At 42.3% G+C, this 17,968-nt stretch overlaps 1 protein-coding gene across 1 annotated transcript in view; it reads right to left on the bottom strand.

The window, feature by feature from the left end:
* PLCL2 (phospholipase C like 2) overlaps positions 1–17,386 on the bottom strand; it is a 100,397-nt gene extending 83,011 nt beyond the window's left edge. The window contains exons 1-2 of the mRNA XM_084282244.1: positions 17,172–17,386; positions 16,019–16,549 (exon numbers count right to left, since the gene is read on the bottom strand). Coding sequence (XP_084138370.1) covers positions 16,019–16,318 — 300 coding nt within the window. The 5' untranslated portion in view covers positions 16,319–16,549; positions 17,172–17,386. The remainder of the gene's footprint in view (positions 1–16,018; positions 16,550–17,171) is intronic.
* Positions 17,387–17,968: the final 582 nt, after the last annotated feature.

The following is a 17,968-nucleotide window of genomic DNA, read 5'->3' as shown; positions in this document are numbered from 1 at the left end:
GATACCTTCAGTAAGGCATCTCAAAATAACTTGGAAGAAGAACTGGAGAAAAGATGTCCATGAATTTCTCAATTTTTCTAGTACTCATGCTTGAAGTTGCAGCTTAATACTAAACTTAAATCATGGTTACTTTAAGTTCTTATGTGTAAATGAAACAGAGTTACAAAATCCCAGTAGGCGACACCTTCTACCACTCAGTTTTTGTAAACGCTGAAATAAAATGTTAAATGTGGAATGGGACAACAACATATCCAGTAACAGTTTGATTCAAAGTTTCCCACAATTCTAGTTCATTTCATACCATGGTTTACAGTAACGATTTGCAGTAAAATCATGATCTCCTGAAGGCAGGGAGAAATGGATTTTCATTGCTGATTTAAACAAGCTTGCCAAGCTACAAAAACAACAGGGATGGAAGCAAGGAAGATTCAAGCAGCACAATTTCTGCCCCACAGAACTGCACCTAGGGGTGCACAGAATGGCCACAGACACAGTGAGCAGAATCCTCCTCAACAAATACGTAGGTGGGTGAGAGCGTTTCTTACTCCTGAGAAGTACTGCAATTTAAGACAGCAGCCTACATACGCTTTATTTCCTTTGTTGTGTTGCCTCTCTCCCTTTCGTCAATGCAGCAGGTGCAAGAACGGCAGCCCTGTTTGTTCGCCCGCTGGAATACTGGAGAGAAAATGGGTCCTTTCCCCTGGGACAGGCATGAATTTCATCAGAAGGAGGGTAGAAATAAAATAAATTATATTGGAAACAGGCTTTTACTCTGACCACATTACAAAATGAGTATTTCAAACTACGAAAAAGAAGTGTATTTCCAGAAGGAGAGGTAGGAAACGTCATATAAATTTTGGGCGCTGCAACATGAAGAGGAGATGATTTGACAGGCTACAGAGGGTTCTTGCTGCTGCTCAACAACCGCCTTTCTCCACAGGATCTCTCAAGACACTCTCCAGAAGGAAATTAACTGGCATCACAGGAGTGAAAAACAAACAAACACACAGCAAAGTGCTAGTAAGTGTAGCTTTCCACAATGCTGTACCATGCTGAAATCATTTATGAGCTGCCAAACCTGTAGGTAAAGGACTCAAAAACATTTTGCCTCATCCCATCCTGTTATCCTAAACCTACAACATCCTTACCAACCACCAAAAATCCTTTATTGTTTTTGCCAGCTCTTAAGAGCTGCCCTACTACTTAGCAACAAGAACATATGCAACACCAACGTTTCAAACATCTCTTTCTGTTACTGCGTGTAATTATTTATTTTTCAAGGAACTCCTTTAAAGAATGCGCCTATGATGTTGACCTTGGCTGTCTGTGGCATCGTTGTGTTTCCCCTTCATTACCAGCACTAAAATCTGCTCACATTCTCGAGCCCCTGCTTTCACAAACCTTGGACTCAGAGTTAAGCTCCTGCCAAGTTGTTGGCCTGTACTAATACACAAATAACAAATTAAGGCCTTTGAATTGAGGCCTTGCTCTTTTTTCCTCAAGTTTTGCCTGTCAGGAACAGCATTTTTCAAATTTTTAGCTATCACAACTTTTTTTTTTTAACTGGGATACTTTAGGTCTGCACAGTTCCTCTGTAACTGTTACAAGCTTTGAGACTTCTGTACAACTGTTTATCCCAATTTCTTTTCCTCCAGGGAAACTTTCATAAATAGCCAAATACAAGTTTTGAGCGTCTGAATCCCGTTATCGCTACAGTATGTAGACAAAGCCTGCAGGGCCTCAATACTAGCAAAACTCAGGGAAAAAATGGTAATTGCTTTTAAATTGCTGAAATAAACAGATTAAATAAAGTATAGGATCAGTTTAAAGACTAGTTAACATTTTTCCTAAATATAACTAAACATTAGACAATCCCAAAATTCATTAAATCCATGCTAACAGGACAAGTTTACACAATGTAAAATACACATTGCTACCTCAGCAAGATATACATTGTAAAATATACACTACCACCTTTATTAGAAAGATTAGCAAACTTGCTAATAAAATAAAAATGAAACAAGGAAATGAGACCACATATTTAACTTGATAAAAGCTAAGACAGATTATCAATATTATACTCTGTTATCTAATGTTTTCTGCCTGATATACCAGCTGTCTGAGTACTAACCACATGCTCTTCCAAACTGTATGGCAAATCTCATGAAACCTGATGTTTTCTTAAAGCCCTTCTGGATCCTTACATCTGAGAATCTCCACATTAACTTGTATTTTTTATGTATTCATACATTCCTATGCTAAGAACTTGAAAATACGGTTCACGTGCAGAATGGCTTAGAGACAAATTAATTAAATTTCATGTCACAATTGTTTTCAAAAGTCTCAAGTTTGGTGGACTTGACCTGCAATTTTTGAACGTTAAGGTTAGACAGTGCCATGGGTAAACATAACAGGAATGCAAATCCTGTACTTCACATACTTCATCTCAAACAGTTTCACTACAGTCAACCCAAAAAAAGGACAGAGGAAGTAAACAAAGAGTACAGGCTCTCTACAGCAAGCGGTGATCAACAAAACAAGAAAATGCAGCTAGAAAGTTCCAGAAAGTACAAGGATGTGGCTGAAGCATGTTTCACAAGGGTTTACTGAAAGACAACTATGCGGACAGAAATACTCTATCATATTGGTTTTATCTTAAATACAACCGAAGTTCAAGGACAGCAGAGGTCTTTAAACTGCATTATCAGATGATCAGTACAAGACCAATTCTGTTTACGTTGTCTGTGGGCAAGAACCTACAAAGACCTCTAAAAGTCTCTTGAAGATGTCTTTGAGACAACTAAAAAGAGGAAGCCCCATACATCTGCACGGTAATGAATTGCGTAAGATACTGAAACCAATGGACCTCCTTGTTCACTCTGTATTATGCTTTTGCAAATTCCTGGAATAAAGAAGTAAACAAACCCAAAAGTCCACCTGCATTATGATCAAAACAGAAAACAGAAGTATGTAGTAGAAACCCATGACTTATTCCCATCAACCACTGCAAGTGGTGCAGATCAGACATTTAAAATAAGGAAAGGTTATGAGGCATGCATTTCTAAAATAAAGAACTATATTATAAACATTTTAAAGTAATAAGCTCATAGAAAAGCATGCGATTACACATTTTTTTGTAATGCCAACAAAGTTTTAGTTTGTTGTACAGGAATATTAAATCAATTTTGAGTACCCTTTACAAAACATTACATATATAGAAAGCATTTTAAACATCAATTATTAACTATCTACAAATCTACAAGAATTAATAAGATCTTGTGCATGGAAGTAAGAAAGGCATACAACTTACTTTGAGGCTACTGACTCTGACCCTCTTGACTTTCAAAGATGCAAGCTGCAATCCCAGATTACTCATTGCACTTTAAGGAAAAAATAAGGAGTCACCTTCACTGTGACTCATTCTGACTCCTGCAAAATTTTGTGATAAAGGGGCAAAGGGTAAGGTTCTGAGCCAAACAGAAATAAAAATAACGTGGCTCTGCATTTCTGTTTTACATGCAAAATAATCTTACTTGTGTTTGTTCTTTATAAAAATGTTTTAGACTTTACGGCGACGCAGCATTGCAACGGCAAATTCTTACTTCCGTATCATCTCAGCCTCAAGTGCCATTTAGTGAAGGACTCTGAGCATTTATTGAATTAATACACAAAACCTATTTCATGGCGGACGATTAGGCACCACGCTAAATCACAAGGTGGTATGTTTTCTCTGCAAAAGACGCATTTAGTTGATGGTACTCCATAATGTAATTTTACTACCTCCACCAGAAACAAAGCAAGTTCTGCAATAAGTTCTGTAATTAATTATTCGCTTCAGCATAACTGTAATACATGCAGGGATTGTTTAAAGACCATGTTATAAATCTAAACATTGTAACCTAATAAAAAATAATAATAATAATAATTCAAGGTTCTTAGATCTGTGGCAAGTGGTTAATCTTGCAAACCAATTTTTAGAGGCCAAGCCTGTTTTAAGAGCCTTTTAAAAAGGCTCTTTTTTATCTGCCCTCACCTCCCCCCCTCAAATGATCATAATAAATTTTATACACTCACTAAGGCCAGAATTGAATTTGGGATTAGATACGGAAGAAAAATGATGTATTTGTTGCAGCTGACCAGACTGAAAGTACATGTATGAGCTATTCATGATTTTTTTATTAGCACAAATATAAAAATTTATCAGCAATCACCAGGACGAGAAAGGTGAATTTTATTCTGGTGAGTCAGGGACCTCTAAACTACTGTTTTGAGAGGCTAAGTTCAAAATTTCTGAAATATTACCTTCCACATGTAAAACAATGGAAATCCATGTCATGTTCCATTCATGTCACATTCTATTCATGCCAAGTGTGCACCATATTCAAACAGAAGAAAACTAACATGTAATCAGACATTCGAAAACAAGTACTACAATTATCTGAAGCTTTGAAAATAAAGACTTACATAAAGATAACGCTGCAGACAGTGCTGCTCATAAACGTTATGAATCAGACACTGGACTTCGTCACAAAGTGGACTAAAAGCATGAGGACTGAGGAATGACAGTAACACAGGTATATTCTGCTGTCTCAGCACAGCAGTTGACTGAGAAGGAACAGGCTAACAGAGACTACTCCCTCCCTCATCAGCAAGAAAGCTCTGAAGGGAAAAAGAAAGCAAAGCAACCTTGCTCCCAAAAGAAAAGAAAGAGAGAAAATAGAAAAGAGAGAAAGAGAGAAAAAGAGAAAGAAAGAGAGAAAGAAAGAGAGAAAGAAAGAGAAATAGAGAGAAAAAAAGAGAAAGAGAAAAAGAAAGAAAAAAAGAAAAAGATAAAATATTAAAAAAAATAAAAATTTAAAAGAAAAAAAAAGGAAAAAAATAGGGAAAAAAAAAAAAGAAGAAAAGAATAAAAAAGAAAAAAGAAAAAAAAGGAAAAAAAGAAAGAGGAGACACTCCTAGATACCCCTAACAAGGACTCAGGACAGCACTCTACCAGACATCTTGCAACATTTCTATTTTCAGCAGCTCAAGTGACAAAGTGTTGGGATTTCCTTCTGAGATAATGCTGTTGTATCAGTCTCGTGGGACTCAAAAACTTCTAGTTATTTTTACCTTTTACTGCTTGCTGCAACCACTTAAGACCCTTTTAGTCCTCAGCTGAATTCTGAGAGGAAACATTAGATGCTCTCCTGTTTTCAGGAAGCTGTCTGAGCTCATTGTTATACCTTTCACGCATTTCCGAAAGACTAGAAATGGCTTTTTAGCTCGTCTGGACACTGACACAAGCATCCTGGAAGACCCTCACATATTATAAAAGTGAAAGGAATAAAAGATTGGGTAAAATAATTAATTACAGGAGTGTTGGACAAGAACCTTAAAATGCAAAAATCTAGGACCACGTTTATAAAGACAAAGTCCTTCCTCTTTCTTTAATATTTATCAGATTATTATAAAATAAAAGTGCTTTTATTAGTAAAATATTTTTCAGCTTTATGCAATGTCCATGCTATCTTATTCTGTTAATATGCAAGCAAGTGTACTCAACCACAGCTAGAAGCTAGACGTACTCATCAGCAATGCTTTATGTCACCAGCACCATAAAAAGACTTTATAACATGCTAAAAGATTTCTAACAGACCTTCAGTCTCATGCAAAGATGTTAATGCCAGCCACTTCCAACACAACAGGCATCATCACCAGCACAGCCACCCTTACACAGCTCTTCAAAGGGGAAGTTTTAAATATTTAGTAGAAGGCTTTAAGAGCACTCTCCCATTACCAGTTAGTGGCAGTGGTACCATTTAAACCTGTGATTAAGACAACATTAAAATCACATATACTACAGTGCAATTTAGCATCACAATATTCTTAAGCCTTCATTATGCTATAGTGGATTTACACGTTTGTCTGGCACACATTTTAAATACCATTTTAGTCTCCCACTGCAGGAAATTGTTAAAATTGAAGGAAAAAAAAAATAGAGGATGAAGCAAGCACAGAACCACGTACATAGGGGGAACAACTAAATACAGCAAGGTTTTTTAGGCTGGAAAAAAATGACACAGAACAAGTATGACGAACACCTTTCAAGTCATGCGTGTAACGGAGAAAGTGAGCCCAAAATAGTTGTTTTCTATCTAACACAAGAACCAGGGAATATCAAGCCACGTAACATCAGGCAGGAAGGTGCTTCTTCTCACAACACGCTGTGAAGCTAAGGAAGTGCCGCAAGATGTTTCAGTAGTGAAAAGCTTACAAAAGTCAAACTGGTCTTTGACAATTAATGGGGAGAAAAAAAAAACATGTGGAATATCAAATATGAAGACATCTTCAGGTCCAGACACTGAAGCCCTACAATTACGGCTGGGAGCAGACGCCAGGAAAGGATGCTTTTCCTGTCCTTCTGTGTCACAGGGGTGACTGCTGGAGGCAGGCTAATGAGCCACGTGGACTTCTGGTCTGACCCAGGGCAGCCTTCCCTAAATTCACAAAGGCTGGCAACTTGTGAAGAGCGTTTCTGAAGGGCAGTGAGAGACAGATGCATCTACCCTCAGCTGTGCAGTCAGCCTTCCCTGTGAGTTCAGGCTGCAGCCCTGTGAGACTTTGAGCCACTGTGAAGATCGACCGCCCTGTGCTGGCCTCCATTTTGGTACTCCTTTTGGGGGATCCACAGACACAAACTATGGCTCTGTTGCACACCACACAGTGAGCTCTGCTCTGTTCTAGCACGTAGCAGGGCACAGACGGGTCTCCAGAGCTGGGCCTGTCCATGGTCTCTGCTGCTGAAGCAGGCAAGCGAAGCTGTGTGAGGGGAAGGGATGAGCAGACGGGAGGGCACAGGAGGACGAGGTGACACGAGCTGGAACCAGGCCATGCAGGACGGTGACAGGGTATCGTTATGGATCCCTCCACGGTCTGATTTCTAAACCCACCAAATACCAACGGACAGCACACAGCTTTAAGAACTCAGTGCCTTCACTTGTTATTTATTCACTAGGTTTTATTCAGGTTGGCCATTCACCCAAGAAGGAGCAAGCACAAGGCACGAGGTACGTGCCATGTAAGCTGTGGAACAAAGAAAGCTGAAAACTGGCGACCTCAAACAACACCTGTGTGATGCATCACCACATCTACTGCAACTGGAGAGCTGGACTTAAACAAAGTACGTCCAACAGCCGTAGGGGGTTCTTCAAAACCAAAAAAAGAAACTAACACTGGCTGAACGGAAAGCTCCTTATGCCTGCTCTAGCTTTCTCCACTGTGTGGTAGTAACGTGCCACGACTCAATACATTTTCTCATTTCACATAAATATTAGTCTTTAACTCTTAGATTCAGGCTGGAAATGTTTTTTGAAACAATCTTCTGTCAGCATATTTTATTAAAAAAAAGAAAAAAAAAAAGAAAAAAAGAAACTGAATTAGAGACCATTCCCTGTAAATGGCAGAAAACATTTCAGTTGATTCAAGTAATTGCCTGAAGCAATTTATTTCCAGTTATTACTCGGTTTCTCCTGCCTTATGTAGTGATAATGTATGTGCTTGTAAATACAAGAATATTGCAATGAGTCTAAGTATTATTTTAGCAACTTGAAAACTAACTTTTTCCCCATAATATACATGAAAAATGCTAATTCTGCTTCTAACTTACTAAAGAAAAATGTATGGCAGGATATATAAAATTAAAATTGCTGCCTTGCCTTTTTTTAAACCTGTTCCTGTACGTTTACAGGAATTACCTCAATAACTCAATAAACAACTGCCTATCCTAAAACCACCAACAACAACTTGTAGGAAGAAAACCATCTAAACAAAGCTTTGACAGCAAGTTGCGTTCCTGTCCTTTTCTTCCAAACGTACACTTTAACAACACTAAGATCAAGAATCAAGCAATGAAATTAGATACTATCTTTTATTTAAATAAACAGACATCTACACTTTATTTTAAGGATTGTGGTTAAATAAAACTGTTGACAGACAGTGTCAAACACTTCTGTCATCAGGAACTGGGCAATGAAATATATAAAGCATCTGGGATTTTCCACCATTAAGAGGGTGCTTCATGAAACTGAAAACACGCAGACCATTCTGCTGCTGCAGAGTTTCACAATCACTCTTTCTCACCCATCCTACACTAAAAGGGCAGCGAGGATGGGGCTATGTTCACACACATGGATGCTAACACATCAAAGCACACACACCTTATACTGTTATGCCTTCTTTAATGAAGGCAAAATAATAAGGCTGATAAGAAGAAAGACCAAAAAAAAAAAAAAAAAAAAGAAAAAAAGAAAAGAAAAGAAAAGAAAAGAAAAGAAAAGAAAAGAAAAGAAAAGAAAAGAAAAGAAAAGAAAAGAAAAGAAAAGAAAAGAAAAGAAAAGAAAAGAAAAGAAAAGAAAAGAAAAGAAAAGAAAAGAAAAGAAAAGAAAAGAAAAGAAAAAATAGAAGGGAAAGGAAAAAGAAGTAGTAGTCACAGAAGGTCAAGCATAACAAGAACTTGAAATTTCTCTGGAAGTGCTCTCTAACAAAACATCAGCAGTTCTTTTTCTTCTGCAATACTGATTATCTTAGAATTTTGGGGAAATATCAAACCATTTTCAGCAATTTTAGCAAAGGCATGAGGACAGTCGTAACACTAATATGCAAAATATCAATTATCTGCTGTATATTCTTAAGATACATATATACCAAACTAAAACCCACAAACACGTTGCTTTTGTGAAAGCATTTTTACAGTCAATTTGGAAATCTGGCTTAAAAAACTCTTACATTGTATTTTTACAAAACTCTCAGACATTGAAAAAAAAATGAAAACTTTTTTGTTTGTTTGTTTATTTAAAGACATTTCCTGCCTGCCTGTACTTATGAACTATGTGCTACAATTTCCTGAGTATGAATGTTTGGTATCTGAAAAGATCCCTGAACACAGTAAATAATTGGATGTACTCAGGGCTATTTTATTACTTCTTCCAAAGGGTGAAATGACATCAAAAGAAAGCCCCAGGGAGCCAGGAGAGGCAGAAACTAACCCCATCTATTTAACTTTCCCAAGGCTGCAGCGGTTAGCACTGTGGTCCTCAGCACCGCCAGTCTCCAGTGCCATGCTGTACCGTGCTCTTCGCTGTCTTGAGCTTTGATGTTTTGTCAAGGTGAAGGTCCAGGAGGGAAGAGGCAGGTGAACGCAGCCATGCCCCACTTCAAATACAAGGGACTAGAAGGCCTACACCATCCGTTCTTGGAAACTAACTAGCTAAGAAGAAATCAGAGAGGTGCTGCAGTCAAGAGGATGGGCAACATAGCGGTCCAAAGGATTGCTGCATCCCTAATCTCCTAAAACAGGGAGAAATAAGTACAGTGATGGTGCTATCCCATATTTCAAAGGCATGCCAGATGTGAAAACTGACTGTAAAGCAGCAAGGATGTTTTTTACAAACACAACTGAGAAAAAGATGATGCTTGCTACTGACTCTCCTTAATGACAAGCAAATCAGCCCCTTTCAAAGCAGCCTTTTCTTATCCCAATCCTGCAAGCTATTATAAGTATATTCATAATTTCATACTTACTGCCTATTAATTTATTTAAAGGCATCTTCTCATAAATTGTACTTCTGAACTAGATTTAGCAACATCATATTGCCCAGTTTACACGTAGTCAAGAGCAAAAATAACTGATTTTTAGTTTAACCATAGGGTATTATAATTTAAAGAAAAAATATCAGATGTCATTATATGATGGAAATTGGAAGCATGCTGAAATCTGGCTGTTCACGTGAAGATGGAAGAGTTGCATGCATGTTAGAAGGTAAGTTCAAATCAGAAAGAACCTGACACATTGAAGATGTGATCAAAAATAATTAGAATGCAGTCAGCAGGACAAGTACAAGCTTTGAAACTCCGTGCAGATTATTTTTTTTTGCCCACAGACAACAAGCAATAATCCGTCCGCAGTTCTGCACAGAAGGATCACAAACTAAAGGTGATTAAAAGACAAAGAGCATCACAGTGAAATTGATAAGCAGTTGATCCTGTAACAAAGCAGTAAACCAGAGCAGACTGACGTCTTGAGGTCTGTACCAGCCCTATTTTTAAACAATCTTTAATACACACATGCTGCTGCTTTTCAGCATATTTTCCCCTTCTCCATTTATGTTAAATGAACTATTATAAACGTTCCTTCCCTAAGCCTTCCTGCTAGTCTGTTTAGATTTCTAAATTTTGAACACAATCCCAAAGTAGTGTTCAAAGGTAATTGTTTTATAATCAATACACAATATGACAGCATGTGTTTTAAGTTAATTTATCCCTTAAAGACGGACAATTGGCACATTTTATTTAAGGGAATTTTTAAAAGAGTTAGTGATAAAATATGAAAACCCACCTCAAAGTCACCCATGGACCAGGTAAGGCTGGAAAACTACGCAATTAATTTGGTCTGTCACCCTCAGGTTTAGTTTTTTAATCTTCCATGAATATAAGCAAATCATGTGAGCAACCCATTATCTGTGAGCCATGGGTAGGAAACCACGGATGCAATTCCTAGTTTTAACAAAGTCTTAACTAATACTCATATCTCTGATCAAGTCCAGCAATAGGTATAAAAAACATCTCATCAGGTATTCATCATAATTTTTAAATTCCATTAATTGATTTTTCACTTTACAGACTGAACATGTTTCGTGGATATTCTAAGGATTTGGGGGCGGAGGGTGTGAAGGAGTTGCTATTATTCACAGTAGCCGAGCTTTTTAGGCAGTCAACAGAAATAGAGAGAGAAACCCTTCCAGAAGAGAAGTCAGAGAAGCTAGATTTATCCAAATTAGACTCCCACTCCAAGTCATCTTTTGGAAAAAAAATGTTTTCTCTTCACTGGCTACAGTAGGTAAACTACATGCTGAACATGGGTAAAATGAATAACCTGGTATGTTTCCATAAACATCTTTTGTTTCTTTTTTCTTTCAATAGCATTATACATGTAGAAGCAAAATTTTGATTACTGCAGTCTAGATAAAGTACTAAGGCAAATAAAAATATATACCAAATGCAATGTCCAACATACCTATTCAGTGGCTGCACCATAACACAGCCCAGCCCAGCCTGGGAGTTTACAAGGAGTAAGCTGCCTGATACGTGTGTGTGTGTGTCTAATGTATATATATATATATGATATTATATCCAAATATATAACATATACAGCTTTGGTATGACATGATTGAGGAAGAGTTACCATGACAGTATTGTTTTAAAATACAAATCGCATTTTTTAAGAAATAGGAAACCATTACAGAGTAAGTAGTAGAAGATGAAGCAGAATATATACCATACATACACCAAAAGGTGCTTGTAACTTTCTATGTAGTCTAGGCAAAAGTGTCACAAACCAAAGTGAAACTGACACTTAAAAGAAAGCTCCAGGGTTTGTGAAGCTGCCGGTAGCCACTCACATCTCTCATGCTATCTGATAAACCAAAAAGATGTGATCATAGCTCTACTCTGGAAGAAACTAAGGAAAAAAAACAAAAAACAAAAACAACCAACCAAATCCTGAAACAGCCCCCCAAAAAGTCTGTGCTTCCATTGTTTCGCTGAAAAGCAGCCCGGGGTAAGATGTAGGAGTACCCAAACTATCGCAGACGTGTTTGCTAATGGTGTGTTTTTTGTGGCATCCTTTTTGGTGTCAATGAATGTGTGCGCTGAGCAAATTATTTTCCATTGCCGGGACATTCATAATGTCTTTCACACAGATCTTCTAGAACTAGGAAGAATAAAGCTCATACTGTGGGGTTTTGTTTCTAAGGGAAAGGGTGTGGGGCAAGAAAGCACATACTTGTTTTCTCCCTCTTTTATCTACATGACTATTGTCTTTGAACTTGAGGAGCCTTAGCACTTTCGAGCCTGTTACTGCTCAGCCAAGTTCACTTGAAAATGTCCAGCTCATTGAAGAGTTACTAGGGCATAAATGCTTATATGTACCAACAGCATCACTACACAGGCTCCTTTCCCAGTATGAAAGACAGCTGAAAATCATTTAATTTCGCATACTTTGAACTGATTCCAACAACCTAACCCCTTTGTATCATTTCAGGTGGAAACTGAACATGTATATCTACTCCTGGATCTCTGCTAAGACTCACTAACATGCCATTTTGGTTAAGGTAATACAGAATTGCAGAGAACCTAGGTCTACTGAGAATACTACTTTAGAATCTACTGTGAATACGAAGAAAGAGATTTATTAAAGCTTTTAAAACATTCACAGTAGTAGAAAATACTGCATAACATTCTCCATATTTCACATTTTTTGCACCTGATACAAAGAAGCATACAGTATCAACTGGAGATATACAAGACCTGAGAATGAGATAATGATGTATGTTGACATTTTAATAAAAAAGAAGATCCTGCCACATATGCTGCAAGACTCTCTAACTGTATAAAGACACCAACATAAGAATGCTCCATTTCAAAAGCAAAGCTCTGTTGAAAATTATATGCTGTACTATCTGCCTGCTATTTTGATTCATCTCTTCTCACAGAATTTGGAACTTAAAGAATTGCCGACGACCAACAAGTGCGTGACTCTACTGAATGAAGGTTTAAACTTACACCCAGAAAAAAAAATGTTTAAGTTATCAGCCAATAAATTTAATGACACTGAGATCGGTATTGCTGTATAAAAAAAAAAATAAAAATTAAAAAAAAATAAACACAAACTGGACTTTGCTTCCAGACACATATTGGTAGGGAGACTCCTGCTCACAGAACGCCAGGACACTTTCCTCCATTCATTTCTTTCTGTTGTCTTCCCAGATAACTGCAGTCTTCTCCTAAATGTATCTCTTCTCATACTGTAACACCTCTCCTAATAGAGCCATTCATTTATACCGCTGGATGTCTTTCTGTCCAGGTCTACAGTTCTGACAAGCTGTGAGGTTCCATACACGTTTATTATACAGGGTATGGAGGTCCCTGGGAGCAGGCAGCTCTAAGGAAACACACGTACCACAAGTCATTTGCCATCTTAAAGCTCCTCAAAGTCTAACCATCTCAAGGTCTTTTTAAGAGAGATGCGAAAGTGCCCCACGAGAAACAAAGCAAGCCTGCTGCCAACTGTCAGAGCTCAAAGAAGTTCACACGATGCTTACATTCACCTGGAACTGCAAGGTGGACTCACTGTAAATTAATGTTACTAGAACTACTCTAGAAAAAACATTATAGGAAACCATAGCTAGTTGCCCCAAGGAAAGTATTTTGGAAAAGCAAAACACTGACCTAAAAACAAAAACATTTGGTACAAATACTTGGTATGTAAATTAGTTCATAAATTAGCTATCTGAAGAGCCTAAAGCCCATGTACATATCATGTGTCATCACTATCATCTTTACAAAAATCAGCATCCCATAAATGTGGTGGATAACAAATAGAAAATGTCTCTATAAACACAGGTATGTACTCCCTAATCCTCAGGTCCGGTTCAGCAAAGGAAAGCAATGAAATAGGCTATTCCATAAAAACTGTTAAAAGCTAAGGGCACAATCTTTAACATTTTCAACCTAAACAGAGCTTATACATCAGAGCTAATTTTCGCAGTAATAGTGATCCTATCACCTGTCATCATCCTAGATGACTCTTCAACCTCAAAGAGCAAAAATCCTCTTGTCCCGTGATGCAGATGAACAAAATAAATAAAAGGAAAAAATATGGAATGGGTAAAAAAGAGAAAGAACAGAGGCTGCATATAAGAAAAAAAAAAAAAAAAAAGAGGAAAAAAGGTAGCAAATGCAAATAAAAAGGGCGAAAAAAAGGCAACAACTGTTCTGAGAATAGTCTTTTAAATGGACAACCAACAAAAGCACAGACTAAAAACAGAACAAAATATTACCGTGGCCTTATTTTTGTGCGCAAACATGCACTTCAGAAGAGTTTAATCTCAACTGGAACTGCTATTCAAACACCAATTTTCTGCTTGTGACTCAAAAGCCTACACAGTAATTGGCAGGCAAAACATTTAAAGCATTAGATATCCCATAACCTTGCATTTTAAAGATCAGCTGACAGAATTCTGTGTTTTGCACAAAAGTATGAGAGCTGCATTTGCATGGCACAGACCGGCTTCCCAAGGTTACTCCCAATATTCATCACTCAGGTAAGTTACTAAAACTCCAAGAACAGTTCTGAAAAATAGATTACAAGTTACTTTTTCCGCTCTGTCTTACACGCTTCTGCTCCACAAGAGGAGACAACAAGGCTTACCACTCATGCCAGATTTTCCAAAAGGTTTCATATTGAAAACTAGGTACCTACGCAACCTGATTCAAACTACCTGCAAACTGCTGAGGCAAGCAGACAGGAGAGTATTCAGCATATTTGAAGACAAGTAGTTTTTCCCAGAAGCACTGAAACACTCATATCTAAAATAAATATGGACCACATAGCTCTAAAAGCAGTGCTGTCAGATTTTTCCACTCCTAACTATTCAAACAACAACACCAAGTTGTATCAATCACTTCTTGGCAGCCAAACAGATTACCGTTCACATTTGCAGAACAGTTTTCATTGGTAATAATACCAGAAAGTTGAATAATTTTACATTCCAGACCGCTGTCGTTCCTCTAGAAACTAAGAACCTTGACTTGCATATTCACGAAATGTAATCCAGCACAGATTTCCTTATCTCATGATTCTCGATTTCAGTATATCACATCCCTGTGCACTGTATCCTTGTTTGGCCCCCACAGAGGCAGAAGGCTGCTGTACAACCAGATCATAAACCACAAAGTAGCATGATGGCACGTTGCATACTGCAAGCAACGTATTGCCTTTCCTGGACTACCACAAAAGGCAAAAAAAAAAAAAAAAAAAAAAAAGTGTTTGGAATTGAACAGACCCCCAGAAACTCCCTAGAAAATCCAGTAAGTACTAGGTTATTCCAACCCCGAGTTCAGTCGCCCCGTTTCCATTGTTGTAATTTCTTTAACACACACAGAAACGTACACACCCAGCATCACTGCTTGAACAGGAAGGGTGGGTGCAGGCTGTCAAATGTGCTCCGCTGCCGGCTGCCCTTGCTCTCCCCTTGGTGCTTGGAGCAAGGTCCAGCAGACACCGACACGGCTTGAGACAGGCTGCTCGTCCCGAACCCCCACGCGTCCTTCTGTTACCCCGCTAGCAGAACTTCATAAGCTGGCTTTGGGAGCACAGACGCGTTTAAGAAGACAGCAAATCTAGCTAGATTTTGATCGAGCTGATCTTGATTGAACTCGATTCTCAAGTCCTTCAAGCCGTGCTTTATTTTACGGTTAGTCCGGCCGTTACACAAACTGAGTCATTTCTGTATGATCTCTCCACCTTTCCACCGGAGTTCAGACAGCTAAGCCACGACAAAGTGCCACCTCTCAGGAGCCAGGGGTTCAGTAACAGACCAGAACAACAGTATTTGTGTAAGCAGCTGTATGAAAAACCCTCCTGGCCCTCCTTCCACCAATCTACGTGCTACCATTGCTGTCCCCCCTACTTTTCAAGTAGAAACATCACCGTTCAGCATATGCAAAGTATAAATAGAGCTTGTTCCTACAGGTGAAGTACAGCACAGTCTCCTGTTCAGCGAGCTGTCACCGCTAAGGAGAAGAAAGCTGCCTGCTCTGCTGCCTCCCAGCCCAATGAGATCCCGAAGCTCCCATCACCTGCTGTGTGTCTGTCACACGCACAAGCCAATGGAGCCACCAAACTGCTCTGCACAGGTGCATCCCCCAAAAAAAAATATCAGGGGGCCGTGTAATCCCTGCCTTTCCCTGCCAGAGAGGTGCCCATGTTGTCCTTCCACCAGCCCCCTGCGGTCTCCGGCCGAGCTTTCGGTCCCGAGCCACCCCAAAACACGCCGCCCCCCCCCCCACCAAGCGCTCCTGACAAAGGGAGAGGGGGGAGAAACGAAACAGAAAAAGGCAAAAAAAAAAAAAAAAAAAAAAAAAAGGAAGAAAGAAAGAAAGAGCCCGGGCTGTCACGGGCAGGCGCGGGTGCCCTCACCTTAATGATGCTGCTCCTCCGGGGGATGCCGGGCTTGCCCTCTCGCTGCAGCCCCCCCGGAGCCCCCTTCTCCTTGCTGTCCGGGCTGCCGGGGGGGGCCGATCCCGGCTCCTCGCCGGCCCCCAGCGGGGCGCAGTCCCCGTTGGAGACCCTGCTGGCCGCGCTGTCAAAGCGGGCTCTTCCTCCTCCTCCTCCTCCTCCTCCTCCGTCGCCGTCCCCTGCCCTCCAGGCCACCTTTCCCCGCAGCGGCCCGGGGGATGCGGGCAGCCCCCCGCCGCCGCCGCCGCCGCGCTCCGCCATCGGCCTCCCCGCGGGCACGGCGGAGGCTTCGCCGCTGCCCCCCGGCTGCTCCTCTTGCTTCCTCCTCTTTCTTCCCCCTCCTCTTCCTCCTCTTCCGCCTGCCGAGCGCCTAGGGCCGGGGGTTCGGCGGCACGGCTCTGCCCCCGCCGCCGCGCATCTGGGGGAGGGCGACGCGGGGTGGGGACGTGGAGGGGGACGGGGTTGGGGGGTGGGGGGGTCCGCGGGCAGCACCTGGGGAAGGGAAGGGAAGAAGAAGGGAAGAGAGGCGAAACGTGACGGGCTGAGCTCGCAGCAGGCGGCGGCTGGCGGGCGGGGGAGCGCCACAGCGCGGCGTGCACACGCGGGGACACACGGACACACGCGGGCGGACACACGGACACACGCGGCGGGGAGGGAGGGGAGGCACGGCCCCGAGCCGGGGCCACCCCGCCGGGCAAGGGGTAGGGGGGAAATTTGGGGTGTGTGTGTGTGTGGGGTGGGGGGGGTGATGCGGGGGCAGCCCCGCGCCCCTCCGCCGCCTGCAGCAGGGAAGCGAGCGGCGGCGCTGATGGCGCCGCTTTCGCGCTCGCCCCAAAGCCGCAATCGCAGAAGCGGGAGCGAAAAGAGAAGTTGGAGGAGAAAAAAAAAAAGAAAAAAAAAAGAAAAAAAAAAAAACAAAAAAAAAAACAAAAAAAAACACAACAACCCGACAGCCCCGGGCACGGCACGGCGCGGCCGCGACCCCGCTCCCCACCGCCGGAGCCGCCCGCGGGGCTCCCCGCAACTTTTTTTGGGTGTCCCCAGCCGCCCTCCCGGGACCCCCCCCCCTTATAGGGCCGCTCCCCCGGGGCACCCCCGTCCCCCCGCTACCCACCTGGGTTAAGGTGACAGCCGGCAGCCCCCCGCCGCCGCAGCGGCCGCTTTCTCCCCCCTCTCGCCTCCTCCCCGCTATGGTCGCCGCCTCTGCCCGGAGCCGGATACGGAGCCAAAAGCCCGGCTGCCTCCCCTCCGCCTCCCCCGGCACCGGCAGAGCGGGGAGAAGCCGGCCCCGGCCGCCCCCGCCGGGAAACTCTGCGGGAAGGCAGGGGCAGGGCAGAGGCAGCCGGCCCGGCTCCCCCAACCCCTCCCCGCCCGCCGCCGCCGATCACGGGGCCGGCCCCGCCGCCAGCACCCCCCGGCGGCGGCTGGGGGCGCCGGGACCAGGGCAGGGCCCGGTTATGGGGCGCCCCCCGGGCTCCTCGCCCTCTGTTCCCGGGGGCTGGGGGAGGCTGGGGGCGGCCGGGGGCTTCCCCGCGGGTGTGGGGTGCGGAGAGGTGCGAGGGGAGCCCTGCGCGCCCCGCACACCCCACACGGGCAAGAGGGTTGAGGAGTCGTGGCGGCTTTTACGCTGAGATACGGTTGAAAAACCGCTCCCGAGTTGGGTAGAGAAACCGAAATTTTCGGCACGTGGCCCCTCCGCTCGGCATGCCGGCCCTGGAGGCGACGGGGAGCTGCTCAGAGCATGGGCAACGTGAGGAGCTGTAGGGGCACCCAGGGCCCACACCGCCTCACCAGAGGTTTGACCAGGATTTGGCCGGAGTGCTTTGTGCAGGAGCCAGCCTCAGGCTGAACACAGAGCCTGCAGTTTTCATTTGGGTGCCCCCATTTGCCCTCTGGAGATGGCCGACTCCA

This window comes from Netta rufina, assembly GCF_964035555.1.
Source record: "Netta rufina genome assembly, chromosome: 2".
NCBI lineage: Eukaryota > Metazoa > Chordata > Aves > Anseriformes > Anatidae > Netta > Netta rufina.
The sequence above is the reverse complement of the archived record's forward strand: the minus strand, read 5'-3'. Positions and strand labels throughout refer to the sequence as shown.